The sequence below is a fragment of the Suncus etruscus genome, chromosome 11 (assembly GCF_024139225.1).
Source record: "Suncus etruscus isolate mSunEtr1 chromosome 11, mSunEtr1.pri.cur, whole genome shotgun sequence".
In the NCBI taxonomy this organism is placed as follows: Eukaryota; Metazoa; Chordata; class Mammalia; order Eulipotyphla; family Soricidae; genus Suncus; species Suncus etruscus.
In genome coordinates this window covers 19538245-19555155 of record NC_064858.1, presented here as the reverse complement: position 1 = coordinate 19555155, position 16911 = coordinate 19538245, and the positions used below count along the sequence as shown (strand labels likewise).

The window sequence follows — 16911 nt, the reverse complement described above, 5'->3', positions numbered from 1 at the left end:
CTGAATAATTGATTTCCATCCTTTTTTAAGCTTGTATCTATCTGGCAGCAGATATCGTTTGTTTTTTGATCCAACCCTCACTTTTAATGCGGTATTTGGCCCATTGACACCTAAGGAGATTGACAGAGGGGTGGTTGTGCTATTACATATAGGGTTGTTACAATTGGATATTTGGATTGTGTAATTCATCTGAGTAGTTAGAGTCTGTTTGGTTAGTGCAAATAGTGCGAGTTTTTTGTCTGAGAATGTTTTAATCCTCCTTCCCATGTAAATGAGTCTTGCCAGGAGTGAACTCTACGTTGGAAGTTACTTCATTCAGTAATTTAAGTACGTAATTAGTCTTCTTGCCTAAATTAGTTTAAATGAGAAGTCTAGGTTGATTATGTTCTTTCCTTTGTATTCTCCTCCCTTATTGTAATGAAGAATTCATCTGTTTTTTTTGCATTTGGATTTCCATATCTTGGTAATGATCTATTAGTCAATTTTATTAGAACTCCTTTTATGTCTTGGATTTGTACAGGTGGGGAAGTTCCCATATTATTTCCCTCACTATTTCTTCCCCTTCTGGTATTCCTGTAAGACGTAGATTCTTTAGTCTTTGTTCATTAAGTACCTAACAGTTTCTTCCAATGTTTTCTCTCTTGTTTCTTGACTTGTTGCTGACTTACATTTTGTCAAGTTCATCCATGCGATTCTGCAGGTAATTCTATTGTGGCTTGCTAGCAAATTTTTAGTTCCCTTAGTTCCACTTGTATGGATCCTCTCATCTTCTGATAATCTCCTTTGAGTTGGATGACTTGTTCATCCATGGATTTCTTAATTTCTTTGGTTAGTAATTGTTTGAAATCCATTGCTGACATTAAATGCTGATTTTAGGTCCGCATCTATTGTTTGTACATTCTAGAGGACTTGAGAACCTGCTAGAATTTCTCTCTATATACCCAGCTTCTGTTGTCTTAGACCCCCATGGTTCTTTGCATAATGTGGGTTGGGGTGCTGGAGTTTCAGGGTATTTTATTAAAAAAAAAAAAAAAAAAAAAAAAGGTCTGTTTAGGGCCAAAGTGATAGCCCAGTGGTAGGGTGTTTGCCTTGCATATGGCTGATCTGGAACAGACCTCGGTTCGATCCCTGGCATCCCATATGGTTCCCCAAGCCAGGAGCGATTTCTGGGCACATAGCAAGGAGTAATCTCTGAGCACCATCAGTTGTGACAAATAAACAAAAAGATCTGTTTAATTGTGTATGAGATGGTTGGAGGTAGATCTGTTTTACGTTTCTTTAATTCTAGGTATGCTAAGGTCACCCAAGTAAGGCAGAGATATTTTAGTTTGTTGGGGTTTTCCCTTGATTTGGAGGGCTATGTTTTCTAAGAGAGAAAGTAAGTTGGGCCTGGTCTGTCCAGAACTGTCTAGTATAGACTGAAGTGTCAGTAGGGTTTGTGGAGCAGTAGGACTATGGCCAGAGTATATTTGTACACATCCCACTGATCTCTCCTGATCAGGATTGACTGGCAATGGATAGAGGTACGGATTGGAAAGGACTATTTACATGCTGTATGACTTTAAAACCTGCTTTTAGGTTCCATGTGTCCCAGCACACTAAAAAAGGGTCTACAAAGTTGGGCTGACGAGGGCTTATGAGGGAGTTTTACCAGCTTATCCTAGATTGGGGGGGGAAGGGCTTATGACTGGCAGCGGATGGAGGCATGATTGGGGAGAAGACACACAGTTTTTAGATGTTCTCCTCCCCTGGACTAAGACTTCAGCTCCAGGTGGCATTTGCTCTATCAGACACACTTTGAGGGCAGTGCATCTCATGGTACCAAAAAAACAGAAACTGTTACAATCTTCATCCAAATAAATTCTAAACCACTTTTTCTTCTCTAAATCCCTACACTTTAATTTCAAGAGAAGACTCACAGAATCAACAAAAACTGCTCTCATTTGAGTCCTCTCCAATTAAAACTACTTTAGGGCACTTGCCTTCCACATGGCCAACACAGGATGGACCCTGATTCAGTTCCTGACATCTAACCTGGTCCCCGAGCCTGCCAGGAGATATTTCTGAGCACAGAACCAAGAGTAAACCCTGGGTGGTGCCGGGTCTGACCCAAAAACAAATATAAAATCCTTTTATGACAGCCTAACATCAACGGCAATCAGATCAAGAAATTTCACACACACACACACACACACACACACACAGCACACTGGACACTGGACATCAGATAACATACACACCTCTCTCAAAGGAAAGTCTCATTAGACACACACACACACACCTCTCTCAAAGGAAAGTCTGATTCCAAAATCTTTTTAAGTGTTACATTCTGTCAATGTTCAAACTAGGGATCACTCCTTTTAAACAATGCTCCTGATACTTTCCACAAAACACCTTATAGATTTTTTAACTTTTTATTAGAATCATGTTGAAAAACTAACTGATGCTGTCCCATTATACACTTTCTCAATTTTGGTCTATAAACTTACCTTGAGTTTTGTTTCCCATTATTCTGAAAATAGATATTGGTGTATAAATTCCAAACATTTTTAATGGAACCTGACTGGTATATCCCTCTCACTAACATCTTTCTTAGTCTGGAAATGTAAAGTCAACACTTAAAAAAAGTATGAAAGCCCACAAACAAAATCAATACAAAAATCAAATATACATATATTTGTATGTATATATATATGTATATATATATCTGATCTGACATTTTCTTGCTTACTGCATATTCCAAGTAACCCTGTTGCCCAATCCAACGTATAAAGTACTATTTTTCCTCAATACTTTTACAAGTTAATCACCTTCATCACTGATGATGGACCTTGTCATTACTTACCCACTCCACTCTGAAAGTAGAGCACTAGTACAGATTAGGAAACAATCATTTTGAATGTGCTTTCTTCTATGGAAGACCCCATCGGATTTGTGACTAATACCCATTATCCTGTTTAGAATGTCAGAAAAGCAAGCAGCAACCTCTAAAACAGGGGTCTCAAACTCAATTTACCTGGGGGCCGCAGGAGGCAAAGTCAGGGTGATCCTTGAGTGCAAAGTCAGTAGTAAGCCTTGAACACTGGGGTGTGTGACCCAAACAACTAAAACAAAACAAAACAAAGATTCCTCTAGGGCAGGGCCACAAAATGTTGTAAGGAGTGCCGTTTTGCAGCACGGAGGGCGGGAAGGAGGCTAGGGGTGTCATCCCAGTGCTCCTTTATCAGCAACATAACCCCAATCTTTTGCTTCTGGGCCCCACCTGGCAGCAGTTGGGGCACAATCTTGGCTCTGCATTCAAGGATCACTCCTGGTAGGAAAAGGAAGCCAGGTATCCTCCTTGCTGCCCTATCTCTCCCAGCCACTGATCCCACGTTTTAAAGTCTAGACTAGTTGTCCATGTGTTTTGACATATTTTATTCTGACATAGGATTTTTAAAAACAAATCGATTGGAACATTTGCACTTAGTAACACCTTTTACTTTCCTGTGGGTTTCCCTTATTTTCCTCAGGTTCTGACACCAGACAAGTTATAAGTCCGATAAGCCACTAGCAAGGTTCTGGGGTCCGGCTGGATGGCCCCACTTCAAAGCCAGCAGTTATCCAGAGGCTGTTCACTGATAGATTAGTTGCATAATTTCCTTCAAGGGCACTGGTAGTAGACACAACAGACATGGGATTTCAGTTTGTGTTTCCCCCCTGGTGTGATTCCTGTTTCTCATTCATATTTTCCTTCCTTTGAATATATTGCACAATATTTTATTATTAAAAAAAGGTTTTGTCTCAGGCAAAAAGTGTCTCTCCTCAGCTTGGGAGGTTGCTAATGAGTATTATTTTCTAAACGAGGTAAGTGGTTGTCTGTGTGGCCATCCTCATAGGGTACCTAGGGAGGAAAGAAGATGAAAGCATTAGTTCTGCTCCAACTAATTGTTTCTTTAAACTCAAAACTCTACTTGAACCATTTCTTTCTGGACACCAGAAGCTAGTGACTTAAGCTGACTTAAGGGGTCCCATTCATACTGTACCACTTACAGATGTGATAGGTTTGTAGGATCCAGCTCTGAAACGACAGTAAATTAATTCAACTATAAATTTTCCAATTCCATGTAACATACCTATAACAAAAAATAAGTTTGAGTTTTAATTAGATAGCTTTCAGAGTGGGGAGGGTGCACAAATGTACTCAAGCAGTGTTCAAGGACTTGGGGCCATATAGGGTGATATTTGCCCAAATGTACAAGCCAGATGGCTGAAAACTCACTCCAGTGTTGCTGAATGCCCAGGCCTAGAGGTGCCAGAGGTCAGACTCAAAGCCCAGTGCATATCAGACAAGCATTACCTTTGTGCTCCCTAAATTATAATTTTTAACTCTTCCCTATATTTCTATATAAGAATAAAACTCAGTTAATTTTAGTTGAATAGACTAAAATAGAAAAAGAATTGCTTAATTTATTTCTATGAGCAAGAAAAAAAAACCAGCTGAAATAGAGCTCAAATAGTAGGGTATATGTATTGCCTATATAAAAAATTCAATCCCTGGTACCACCAAACTGAGCTCTGGACCATAGGCCCTGAAATCCTGGCTTAGAAATATGGAGAGTGACCTAGGCTCCCACTCCCAAGCACTGTTTTATGGCCACTACATAAAGAACTAAGACTTAAATATCACAACCAATACAATCCCTTTTAAAAGCACAGGAGCCAGAGCTAGAGTGATAGCACAGTGGGTAGAGCATTTGCCTTGCACATGGCTAACCTGGGTTCAATCCCCAGCATCTCCTATGGTCACCTGAGAACCACCTTTTGAGTGCAGACCCAGGAGTAATCCCTAAGCACCTATGGGTATGACACCCCCCCCCCAAAAAAAAGAGCACAGAAGTGACAAATTTCATAAGGGTGAAACAATCTTTTACGAGCACTCACCCTCACATCATATTAGAAAATATTGGCATGAAAGATTTAAACACATTTAAATAAAACCATGACAAGAACTTCTATATCAAAAGTGGAGTTCGGGGTCCAGAGTCATAGTACAGTGGTAGGAAGCTTGCCTTACAGGTGGACAATCCAGTTTCGATACTCAGCATCCCATATGAATAGTAGTGAGCCTACAATGAGTGAATCCTGAGTGGAGAATTGGTAGGTAGTAATCACAAAAGCTCATTGAGTGTGGCCCAAAAACAACCCCCCACAAAAAAAAAAAAAGAAAAAAAAATAAAGGAAAGAGGAGATAGGAAGGGTGAGGGAAGGGAGACTAGGACAGGAGAGGAGTAAGGGGTGGGAAGGGATAAAAGAAGGGGACAGGAAGGAAGGGAGGGAGGGAGGGAGGGAGGGAGGGAGGGAGGGAGGGAGGGAGGGAGGGAGGGAGGGAGGGAGGGAGGGAGGGAGGGAGGGAAATTTTATTTAGAGTACGCAAATTCAGGGCAGAGTAATAAAACAGTAAGGAGGGCATTTGACGTCCACATGGCCAACCTGGGTTTGATCGGCAATAGACAATAGGGTCCCCTGAGCCTGAAAAAAAGAGCTAAATGTGCCTCCTCTGAAAACAAAAAAAAAAAAAAAAAAAAAAAAAAGTAGGGGCTGGAGAGATAGCATGGAGGTAAAGCGTTTGCCTTTCATGCAAGAGGTCATCGGTTCGAATCCCAGCGTCCCATATGGTCCCCTGTGCCTGCCAGGAGCAATTTCTGAGCATGGAGCCAGGAGTAACCCCTGAGCACTGCCGGGTGTGACCCAAAAACCACAAAAAAAAAAAAAAAAAAAGTAACAGACTGAAAGCTCCAAGCTGTCCTTACTGAGAGGGAAGATAACAACTGATCCTTTATTTCCCCTGCTTTATCTATTCTCAAACATGCATAATTATAAGTCAGGGGATGAGGGTTAAGAAAATAAAAGATATTCAAAGTATACAAGCTGCTATTTTACCTATCACAATTAAAAATATCTCAAGTAAAAAAGAATATTAGAATATTTATATTCTAGGCATGTCCACCAAAATCTCTGACACATTTTAAAATCACACAATACAGCTGCCATTAAGGTGGGTGGTTTCTCCATCTCACTAACAGCATCACTAGGACATGATTCAGATTAAATAAACCCTAAAACCACCCCATAAATTATAAAACCCACATCTTTGGTTAGAGAATCATGAAATGGCACAGTAGAAACATCCTGTACCCAGAACCTGGGGACTCCTTACCATGCCAAGAGCACCCTAAGTCCACATAAGCGACACCCTGAAGGAAAGAGTCCTGACCTGTGGTGGAGAAGATCCCTCCGACGATCCCGCACAGCCTCACAAAGAACTGCCAGAAGGGCATGTGCTCCTCCGTCACAGTGACCATGAGTGAGCTCAGGTCGTACTTCATGAAGATGCCAGAGACTCCATGGCTGCCCGCTGCATGGTTGATGACACGCTCCTAAGAGGCAGGAAACTCCTCAGGCCATCTGGCCGCGGTCACAGGTGGCACCAAGCCCTGCCCCTGCACGACAGGGTCACCCGAGCTCCCTAGGGACCGTCACTGTATTCTGCAGGCTTTGTGGTAACAAGGAAATAATCAACACAGAAGTATTCTTTGCCATTTTCTCAAAAAGGTCACATTATCTACAAGTTTCCTACTGACCAAGAACTTAGTATTGTAGAGCAAATTACTTTCACCTAAAAACTGAGCTTGTATTTTGACCTTTTTGTGTATGTCTGTTAATATTCCCAAGATTTCCATAAATAACTAGAAAACCAAGTGATTTTGCATGCTGTGATTTCCCTTTAACCTATGAGCTACAACACAGAAAGGACCCCTCAAACATTACTCTGGACAGTACCAACATTCATGCTAATGGCTTCTTCTTTTTCTTCTCCTATGTGATGGGTGGTAGGCAGCCTCCCCAACAGCGCACAGGGGCCACAAGTTGAAAGTCCAAGTAGTCCTTGTCATAGACACATCCTGACCATAATTTCATGTGAGTAAGCTGACACCTTTCTCCTCCAATACGGACCACTTGATTTATAGTCTCCAGTATTACAAAGCACAGATAATGAGTAGCACATTCCACAGCATTTCTCCATATCCCCAAGTACTTTTGGATTTGATTTCTAGAAATGAGAATGCTGAGTGAAAAAGTAAATGCTGTCACTGTGCAGATGGTGCCACAGCCACAGCAGAAAGACTGTCACTATATTGTCCAAAGGTACACACTGCAGACTATTAAGGTGTGCATCCCAGTGATGCCACATGTGCAACATGGGCCCTCCACATATGTTCTTATATTTATATTCTTGCATACACAATTCCAGTGAAACATATGCCCTCCACAAAGGCTCTCATACTCACATACTGTCACATACCCATATTTTCATATATATAATCCAGTGAGACCTCTGCCCACTATATACCTTCATATTCACACACTCACACATACATTCACAATCATAGTCTTATATACTTTTTTACACATTCATGCTCTCTCCCATGTTCACTCTTACATGTCATAATCACATGAGGCTCACCCCTTTACCTCAGTAATTTTTAAAAAGTAAGGAATATCCTACATTCACAGTAGACAATGTTATCATAACACTTAAAAAAAAAACTCCTTATGAAGAAAGCAAGTTTTTCAAAAGCAATTGGATTTGGACTCGAGATTCTGCTGGATCTTCACTAATCTTATGTACAATAATTAAAATATGTGAGAAATTATCCAATTTCAGCCATAGAATCCTTACTGTTAAGTCTTTTATTCATAAATTGTTCTCCTCTGAATTCAGAGCTTTTACCCTTTCAATTAGACACATCAAGAGGCAAATCCAACATAACCCACAAAACTGTGCATGGCTAAGGACAGGTATAGTATTAATAATACAGACAAAAAATAACAAACCACCATAGAACTTCAAGGTCTGTTGATAGATAAAAGCTGTGCATCAAACACACAAGAAAACATCACAAAAATTAAGATACTTAGAAAATTGCTGTGTAGGCCATACTGGGCTACATTCAGGGCTTACTGTTGGCTCTAGGATCAGGACTACTGGAAAGGTCAAGGGACCATATTGGGATGCTAGGGATCTAACCACAATGGCTTTGTACAGGCAAGTGTCCTCTTCACTGTGCTATCTCTCCAGACCCGTATTTTTTATCCTTTTTGAAAGGACTGAAAAAAATGAAGATTTTCTGACTGTAGAACATAATGGTATATAACATATAGATATTAGTAAAATTTCAATTTTACTGAATTGAAATAAAGTACTTATGTACTTCAAAACTTTCCACAAATTTCTAGTCGGGGATGGACACCAGTCTTATATGTAGCAGGACTACAGCTGTTTGCAAATGTATCCTACTCACTGAATTCAACTTACTCTTTCTGTCACGGAAAATTGATGGGTATCTGCTGAAATTTTGTATGTGTGGAGCTTTGTTGGCACAACTGTAATAAAATACTGGAACATCTGGTTGTCTACAATAAAACCAAAATGCGGTTTTTCATCAATCCAGCAGCTACAAAGTCACAATAACAATTAAATACACCTAAAGAAAAAATTTAAAGCTATTTATGATTTAATGTATAACAAAATAATTTTAAGACATCAAGGAAAGCAATAGCCTCAATTCTTGAGAATGTTCTTAGTATACAATTCAGTGAAGTAGACATCTCATATATACCATGTCATCAAATATAGAAAATAAACTTAGTAATGAAATACAAGTCTTTTAAGAATATCTTAAGATAAAAAAAATTTCCAAACTTTATAGTCAGTCTTTGCGTAAATATGAGTAACTTCTACTCCAATAAGAAAATAGCGGGGCCAGAGAGATAGCATGGAGGTAAGGCGTTTGCCTTTCATGCAGGAGGTCATCGGTTCGAATCCCGGCGCCCCATATGGTCCCCCATGCCTGCCAGGAGCAATTTCTGAGCCTGGAGCCAGGAATAACCCCTGAGCACTGCCGGGTGTGACCCAAAAATCACAAAAAATAAATAAATAAATAAATAAGTAAGTAAATAAATAAATAAATAAATAAATAAATAAAAGAAAGAAAGAAAATAGCTAAAGTGACTACTTATGGATGCAATGAGTTACTGGCTCAGGCAACGAAATCATTTTCAGTCAGTAGATATTGTGAGGCTTAACAAAAATCTCATTATATTACAATTGTAAAACTTAATAGTTCACATAATACAAAACATGCTAATTCCCTCAAAAATTTAGAATCATATACATAACAAGCTATCCTTCCCATTAAGTAGATGCTCACTGATTTTGTAATATAAAGAGATGACTTAATACTACATGGCACTTCATACATGTCTATAAAACTAGGTGCAAGACTGAAGTGTATCGGCTTTAAAGGTCTGGGCCTAATGTTCTGCCAAATGTAGTCACACTTGCCACCACAAGTGTTGACAGCACAATCAAAGATAACATTTCCAAGAGCTCAGAAAGCTCAGTATTTCCTCGATAGGCAATCCTATCACCTGTGGCCTTATGCCAACCACCAAAATACAACCTCCTTCTATAGCCACACAAATACTCTGTGCATTTTAGATTCATGTGAATGGGAGTCTATAGGACATACCTATGTATGGATATAGCTGCCTCTGTTCAGCCCCCAGGAGTTTTCATACCTGAAAACTGTCTCCTACTCAGCATAAGTCCGGATTGGTGAGAAAAGGGAAGCTGAGGACAGGAGGATACAGTTAAGAGGAACAACCTCTTAAAATACCTGCACTATCTGTGTTATAACATACAGCTTTGTACTATGTTTGTAATCAAATTATTCTGGAATGATTCTTTAAGGTTCTAGTATTTATAAAATTGCCCAGATGTGTCTAGCATGGTAACAGACATTTTAGAACTTTGAAGCTATACAAGAAAATTTTCTAATACTGATACTTTTTGATAAAAAAAAAAAAACCATGAGCTTTGCATATATTTAGAGCTTTTCAACTGTTTTCCTTTTGCCCCTTCTAACTACCTTATTAAATTATGAAATTCATTTTTAATATTCACATTTTATGCACAACCAGGGAGAACTCTTTTCATACATGTTTCCATTTAAATAATTTAAAAACATTTCTTGGAGGGAAGGAAGAGAACTGTTTAAAATCTATCAGCATTGAAGTCAGAAGAACAGGCTGTACACAAGTTCCAACAGTAGCCAAGTACCTAGATTACTAGATACTTACGATCCACAGCGAATTTTTCAGTTCCATCCAGAGGATTGATAATTCCTGGGACAAGCTCTCCAAACGACAAATGATCTATTCTGTGAGAAAAGTTGTAAGCTGCAAACAAAAAGCAAAGTTAATTAAGGAAAATAGTTATATGACTCAGAACCAAGTATTATAGACTTCTTAGTATTCATTGCTGTTCTCAAATGATAAAAATGAGAAATTTAAAGAAAACGGCATTTAAATCCTTTTACCTTGAGAAAGTTGCACATAAACATGTAGAAATTAAATCTATATGGACACTATCTTCAACTTTTTTTTTCTACCTTTATTGATTGATTGGTTTTGGGGCCACAGCTGGTAGTGCTCAGGGGTTACCCCTGGCTCTATGCTCAGGAATTGCTCCTGGCAGACTTGGGGGACCAGATGGGATGCCGGGAATCAAATCAGGTCCCTCTTGGTAGGTCATATGCAAGGCAAACGCCCCACAACTGTGCTCTCTCTCCAGTCCCAATCTCCAACTTTCTAATTACATACAAAATTTTAAGGAATAATATGACATCTAATCCTGATAACCCCAAATTTTTGGTGTTTGGTTCAAGCCATCATACAACATAAGAACTCTGTTAGAAAATGGGACTCTATCCCAGCTAAATAAAGAAACTTACCAGACAGGTTTTTAGTATACAGCATTATTAAACGTGACTAAACTCAACTTTTCTCCTGGAATTATTTGATTTTGTTCTCTATAGTAGACTCTGAAAACCAAGTTTTTCCCACCATGTCAATGGGCCCATATCTACAGCTCCTTAAGTGTGTATGTCTACTTTTCCTGAGTTACACTTTCTATTGCCAGATAAAAACAGGGAAGGAAAAGAGCACCTCCTATGAGAGAGTAGTGAGAATTCACTATAAAGAATCATCCTCAGCATACCAGAGCAGCAAGCCCAATGGTGATGTAGCACAGAAATCCATTAAGCTTAGGGGGTGAAAACAGTAATACAGAAGCTCAACCAATACCAACAAGCTCAGATAATTCTCAGAAAATTACCTTAGCCATATGACATCATGTTTAATGAGACTAAGAAAATGATGGCACAGATTAGTAAAGTACAAGAAGATATGACAGCTAAAATGAGAAAACTACATACAGAAATGAAGACTACAGTAGGTAATATAAAATATTCAGCAGAGGAAAAGATGGAGGTGCTCAAAGATGAAATGGAGGAAACCTTTAGAAAACAACAAAAGGTGAGAAATAGTTTGAAGGAAACAAAAAGCACAGTACACAGGGAACTGTTGAATGAGTTAAAGAACAACAAAAAAAAATCATTGGGGGTCCCTAAGAACAGTAAGGCAAATGTGATGAATACAAGGAAATAATAAAAAAGGGGGCATGAGCGATAACACAGTGGATAAAGCATTTGCCTTGTACACAATGACCTAGGTTCAATTCCAGATATCTCTGAGCATACCAGGAGTATTTCTGAGTGCAGAGTCAGGAGTAATCCCTGAGAGTTGCTGAGTGTGGTCCAAAAACAAAACAATAACATAAAAAAAAAAAGAAATAGTAGAGGGGCTGGATAGATAGCATGGAGGTAGGGTGTTCACCTTGCATGCAGAAGGATGGTGGTTTGAATCCCAGCATCCCATATGGTCCCCCAAGCCTGCCAGAAGCAATTTCTGAGCCTAGAGTCAGGAGTAACCCCAGAGTGATGCCATATGTGACCCCCCGCTCCCCCAAAAACAAACAAACAAAAAGAAATAATAGAAAAGAATTTACCAGTGTTGAAAAATACAGGCAGAGATCCAGTGGCATTAACAGTCCCAGCAAAAATACTCATATAGGAATATTCTAAGATATCTTTTGCTCAGAATAACAAAATCCAAAGACAAAGGAGAATACTGAAAGCATACAAAGGAAGTTACATAAAAGGAAAGTCCCTAAGATTCACAGCAGATTAATCAAAGGAGACTCTAGGAGCCAGAAGGGAATGAAAGGATATAGGAGAAAAACAATGAAACAAACACCTCACCAAGAATACTGTATACAGCTAGATTATCATTCAGATCTAAAGGAATAATACAGTTAGGAACAAGTAACAGCTTAAGAAACTGAAATCAGTTGAAATAAGGCTTGCAAGAAAAAATAAAGGAGTTTCTTTAGCAGGCAAGACAAACTCCTCAGCATGTAGCACTCACTCATGGCACTTTCAGTTACTCTCTACGACAGTAAGAAAGATCCATTTACTTTTATTGTGCAATGGAATTGTACACATTCACGGGAAAAAAAATTAACCTTTCACTTATACTGCATGTTATGTACCTTATTAGGTATTTTTATACATCTGAGATTTGGTGGGGGGGAGGGAAGAGTGTTGGGTCACACTCAGTGACTCAGTGACGCTTGGGGTTACTCCTGGCAAGAGGCTCAGAAATCGCTCCTAGCTGGGGGGTACCATATGGAAAGCTGGGATTCGAACCACCATCTGTCCTGCATCAGCTGCGTGCAAGGCAAATGCCCTACTGCTATGCTATAGCTACAGCCCCATACATCTGAGATTTTTATTATAATCCTTTACATATTAAAGCAGACACGCAGCATCTATACCATTATATCTCCTAACTTAAAGCCTTTCATTTCATCCCTTAGGATGAAACACTTTATTTCTATAGGTCTATTCATATTCTCTCTTATATTTTCCTTACATTTCCTTGGGCTTACTAAGTTTTACATTTGTAGGACTTATCTATCATAAATTTCAAAATGATCAGCACAAATTTATTCATAATATTTGTTTTTAAAAGTTATATACCAGCTTTGGAAAAGAATTTCAATTTATCATTAATTTACAATTCTATGGAATCCCAATTTAGCTCTATTTACTTATATGTATAGGTGTGACCACCTCCACAATTTTTTACTCTAAATAGGAGATAAAAAAAGAAAGGAACAACAAAGAGTCCATCAGAATTGAAGATTTGTGTACAGAACAAGTTTACATGAGGAGGTTTAGTGGGTCCTTGGTACACTGGGGGTTTAGGGGAGGAATAGGACAGGAGTAGGCTCTGAGGTAGTAAGTATGGATTGGAATGATACATCCATGAAAAGCATAGTTAATGGTATTGTAAATCCCAGTACTGGACTCCAGGCCTTCCCTGGGTGCTGGCTCAGGTGGCCCAAGTAGGTTCCAAGTGAGACCTTTTAGGGGCCCTCAGGCTCCCCCACTACTCTAGGGAGGAGGAGCACTGCGAGAAGCCGGAGAGATAATCTGGCTTCCAGTTCTCTCTGATCCAGGAGGCCAGCTCTTCCCAGGTATGGGGTTAGGGGACACCCAACGTCAGAGGCCTTCTCCCTAGCTTGAGGGTGCTGGGAGGCCTGGTAGGCCCTCAGCCGTTCCCCTATTTCTCCCCTGAACTCCAGGCCTTCCCTGGGTGCCGGCTCAGGTGGACTCTATAGTGGTCCTCAGGCTTTCCCCCTTTCTCTCCCTACACTAAGGGGGGATGCATAGGGAGGAGGGCGGGCTGATGCAGCACTGGTGTAAGTTGGGACATTCACTGGTAATTTTTTTTTTCTCATTCGTCTCCATTTTAAAAACCGCACCGGGGCGCTAGCCCCCACACGTACCATATATATTGAAAATAAAAAGGAGAGGATGGACTCTCAGGCTGGGAAGAGACCAGTACTCTTTTCCTACTTGTTTACTCTCAGCAGCCTCTTGGCCTCTTCCTTCCTTCATTGTGTAACTGTGGTTGCTACCATACTAGGTTTCTGATTAGTTCCCACTCAAATGCATTTCCCTACAATGGAACTGCGGGGAGTCATTTTGCAGAGTCCAGAAGGCTAAATCACAGACCACAGGGGTGTCCAGGATTCAGCACCCTCCTCCCGACTATTTCTAATGACATAAAAGGGACATGCATATCTCCTTTGAATATTGTAGATATAGTCCCTCAACCGCTATAGCTATTATTGAATATTCCCTTAAATGGTGATAATTGTGTTCACTGTCTTAAGTTAGATTATTTTCCCCACTTTTTATGTTTTCTTCTCTTTGTGAACTGTTCAATAAGGAATTTTGGTGAAGGAGTCCCTCAGTTTAATGCTTATGTTTGAACCAAGTCACAAGGATTGTTGGACTTGTTCTTGTGGCCCCCATATGCGCCGATATGACACGTGGCATTATTCCTTGTTTGCATAGGCACATTAAAATGGAAAATACTATACATACAAATAAGTTCTTATCTAATAGAGATAGGAACACACAAACCTTGTAGTGCAATGGGACCTAACACCCTGAACATTGACATAATGACCTGGCACAGGCCTCAGAAGAATAGGCATTCTCCATTCACCCCGGAACCAGGAAAGCCATCTATGAAACATCCTAAGTTGTCTTGGAAGCAATCCTCTACCAGGGAAGACCCTACTGCTGCTCTGACATCGATCTACTGAAAAGAGTCTTCCCTTAACACTGAAAAGACTTAACAACAATGACCTGCTTACTGAACAGGACTTTCTGTATTGCCCTTTAATTGTGAGTGGAAATTAGAGGGCGCTCCGCACCATCCTGACTTCAATGTAGAATATACAGATTCCAGGCTCTTCAATACAGAAACATGATACCAAAAACAGAGACTGTGTGAAAAATAAAACTAGTGGCACTACAGACAATGACCTGGATTGGACAAACTAGTTTGCCTGGAGCCTAGAGTTGGTCTTATGCCAGGAAACTTCAGGGGTAGGGTCTCCCTGTATTTAGGCCAAGGCTTTTGCTTCCCATGTCCCCCATATTTTGGCGGGCCTATGCAACCAATAATTGCCACTCTTACACCATTTTTACTGTGCTCCTTTGACTCTAAACATTAAAAAAAAAAACCACTTAAACTTTTGAGGTTAACTTAAACTAATATGCATGTGCATGAAAATGTAAAAAACGACTATGCCTTCAAGTTTAAGGAGTTACATAAATTTTATGGCTTTAAATTGCTTGGTGTACCGCTAAGAAATGTTATAATGTACTACAATCTGGGGACTTGAGGGACAAAGTAATTATACATGGGTTCGGTTTTATTTTTTGGCAGCAGGGGGATTTCTTCTGAGAACTCTGTTTTTGGGTGATTGTCCTTTCACTGTAACTTTACCTTGTCCTCTTTCTTTGCATCATTGTTCACATAATTAAAAATAAAAAATTAAAGAAAATAAAAAAATAAACAAACAGGTGGGGCCAGACAGCATGGTGGTAAGGTGTTTGCCTTTCATGCAGAAGGTCATTGGTTCGAATCCCGGCAATCCATATGGTCCCCCATGCCTGCCAGGAGCAATTTCTGAGCATGGAGCTAGGAGTAACCCCTGAGCGCTGCTGGGTGTGACCCAAAACCAAAAAAAAAAAAAAAAAAAAAAACAAGTTTATGATAATTATGATATGGAGCTAATTTAGGCTTTTACATATACATAAATATATTTGTATTTAAATAAATATTTAAACTTTTTCTGTTTGGGGGCAGTACCCATCAGTCAGAGGTTACTACTGATGGTGCTCAGGAAATAACTCAGTGCCAGGGATCAAATCCAGGTTCCTGCATATACAATATACATGCTCCAGCCCACAGGACTATCCCATTTAAATAAACTTCAAACAGATTTCCTTCATCATTCATCAAAGTGAGTGAAATGTGTACAGAATTACAGGTAACAAAGCAACACTTTCTTCTCCTAGTTCAGAGGTTTCTAGACTTGGACCAGCTAAAAATGCAGAAATAAAAAGACCAGAGACAATGGAGCAGGGTCAGCTCATCCAACTATTGTTATCGGTCCCCTTCTTATGACCAGTTCTGTAAGTGCACTCAAAAAATGTCTAAATGGGGGCCAGAGAGATAGTAAAGAAGGGAAAGCATTTGCTCTGTAAGCAGCCAACCTGCTTCAACCTGGTTCAATCCGCAGTGTGAAGCAAGTCTCAGGCTCCAAAACTAAGACCTGGAGAAACACAGGTCTGAAAGCAAGTGTTGATGCAGGAAATAATCCACATAGTGAAAGGGAACAAGAACAGGTTCAGGAATTCCGACACTCAGACTTCTACTCCTAAAAGGCAGTTAGTGGAGAAAGACCAGAGAATGAATGCCCTACTTTCCTGAAACCTGGGCTTTTTATAAGCAAGAACCAGACCATACCCTAGGGTGGAGAACAAATACTGAGTAGGGTAGGACCTAGTAATCCAACATCTTCGCACTTTACTTTATAGGAAAATAAAGTAATTCATATCTCATGATTCTAAGAAAAGGGCAGATGCCTCTAACTAAAATGGGTTGGCATTTTTTGCATAGGTGCATCAAAAGCTGGGAAAACAGAAAGAAAAAACTTTTGGCCTGAAAACAGAATGTCCCTACCCAAAAGGCATCCTGCCCTAAGACCAACTACAGGCTCCGGGAACATTAATTTGTCTAACTCCAAAGTCTTTCTTCAAGATCCCTGAAAGATTCTCAAGCACGGTTTTCACTGTTAGGTTTCAGCCCTGGACCCATCAAGAATGATCCTTGAGTGCAGAGCCAAGAGGTGTGCCTCCTTCCAACCCCACCAAAAAAATTTTTAAGAAAATGTTTAAATACTTTTTTGTCAAGAGCAACATAACTGAAAAAAAAAAAAAAAAAACATGAGAAAATGCTTACAGTCATGGTTGACAAGTGCAGCCAAGTGTGCATGGCCCCGGGGGTGTGGAATTGCCCTGAAAGAGAAAAGAAGAT

The 16911-nt window shown here is 39.8% G+C and overlaps 1 protein-coding gene across 1 annotated transcript in view; it reads right to left on the bottom strand.

Moving 5' to 3' along the window:
• Positions 1 to 3400: 3400 nt before the first annotated feature.
• Positions 3401 to 16911, bottom strand: part of ERGIC2 (ERGIC and golgi 2) — a 39595-nt gene continuing 26084 nt past the window's right edge. Inside the window, exons 9-14 of the mRNA XM_049783832.1 lie at positions 16837 to 16892; positions 10186 to 10284; positions 8360 to 8457; positions 6257 to 6419; positions 4033 to 4115; positions 3401 to 3883 (exon numbers count right to left, since the gene is read on the bottom strand). Of these exons, the coding sequence (XP_049639789.1) occupies positions 3821 to 3883; positions 4033 to 4115; positions 6257 to 6419; positions 8360 to 8457; positions 10186 to 10284; positions 16837 to 16892 (562 nt within the window). The 3' untranslated portion in view covers positions 3401 to 3820. The remainder of the gene's footprint in view (positions 3884 to 4032; positions 4116 to 6256; positions 6420 to 8359; positions 8458 to 10185; positions 10285 to 16836; positions 16893 to 16911) is intronic.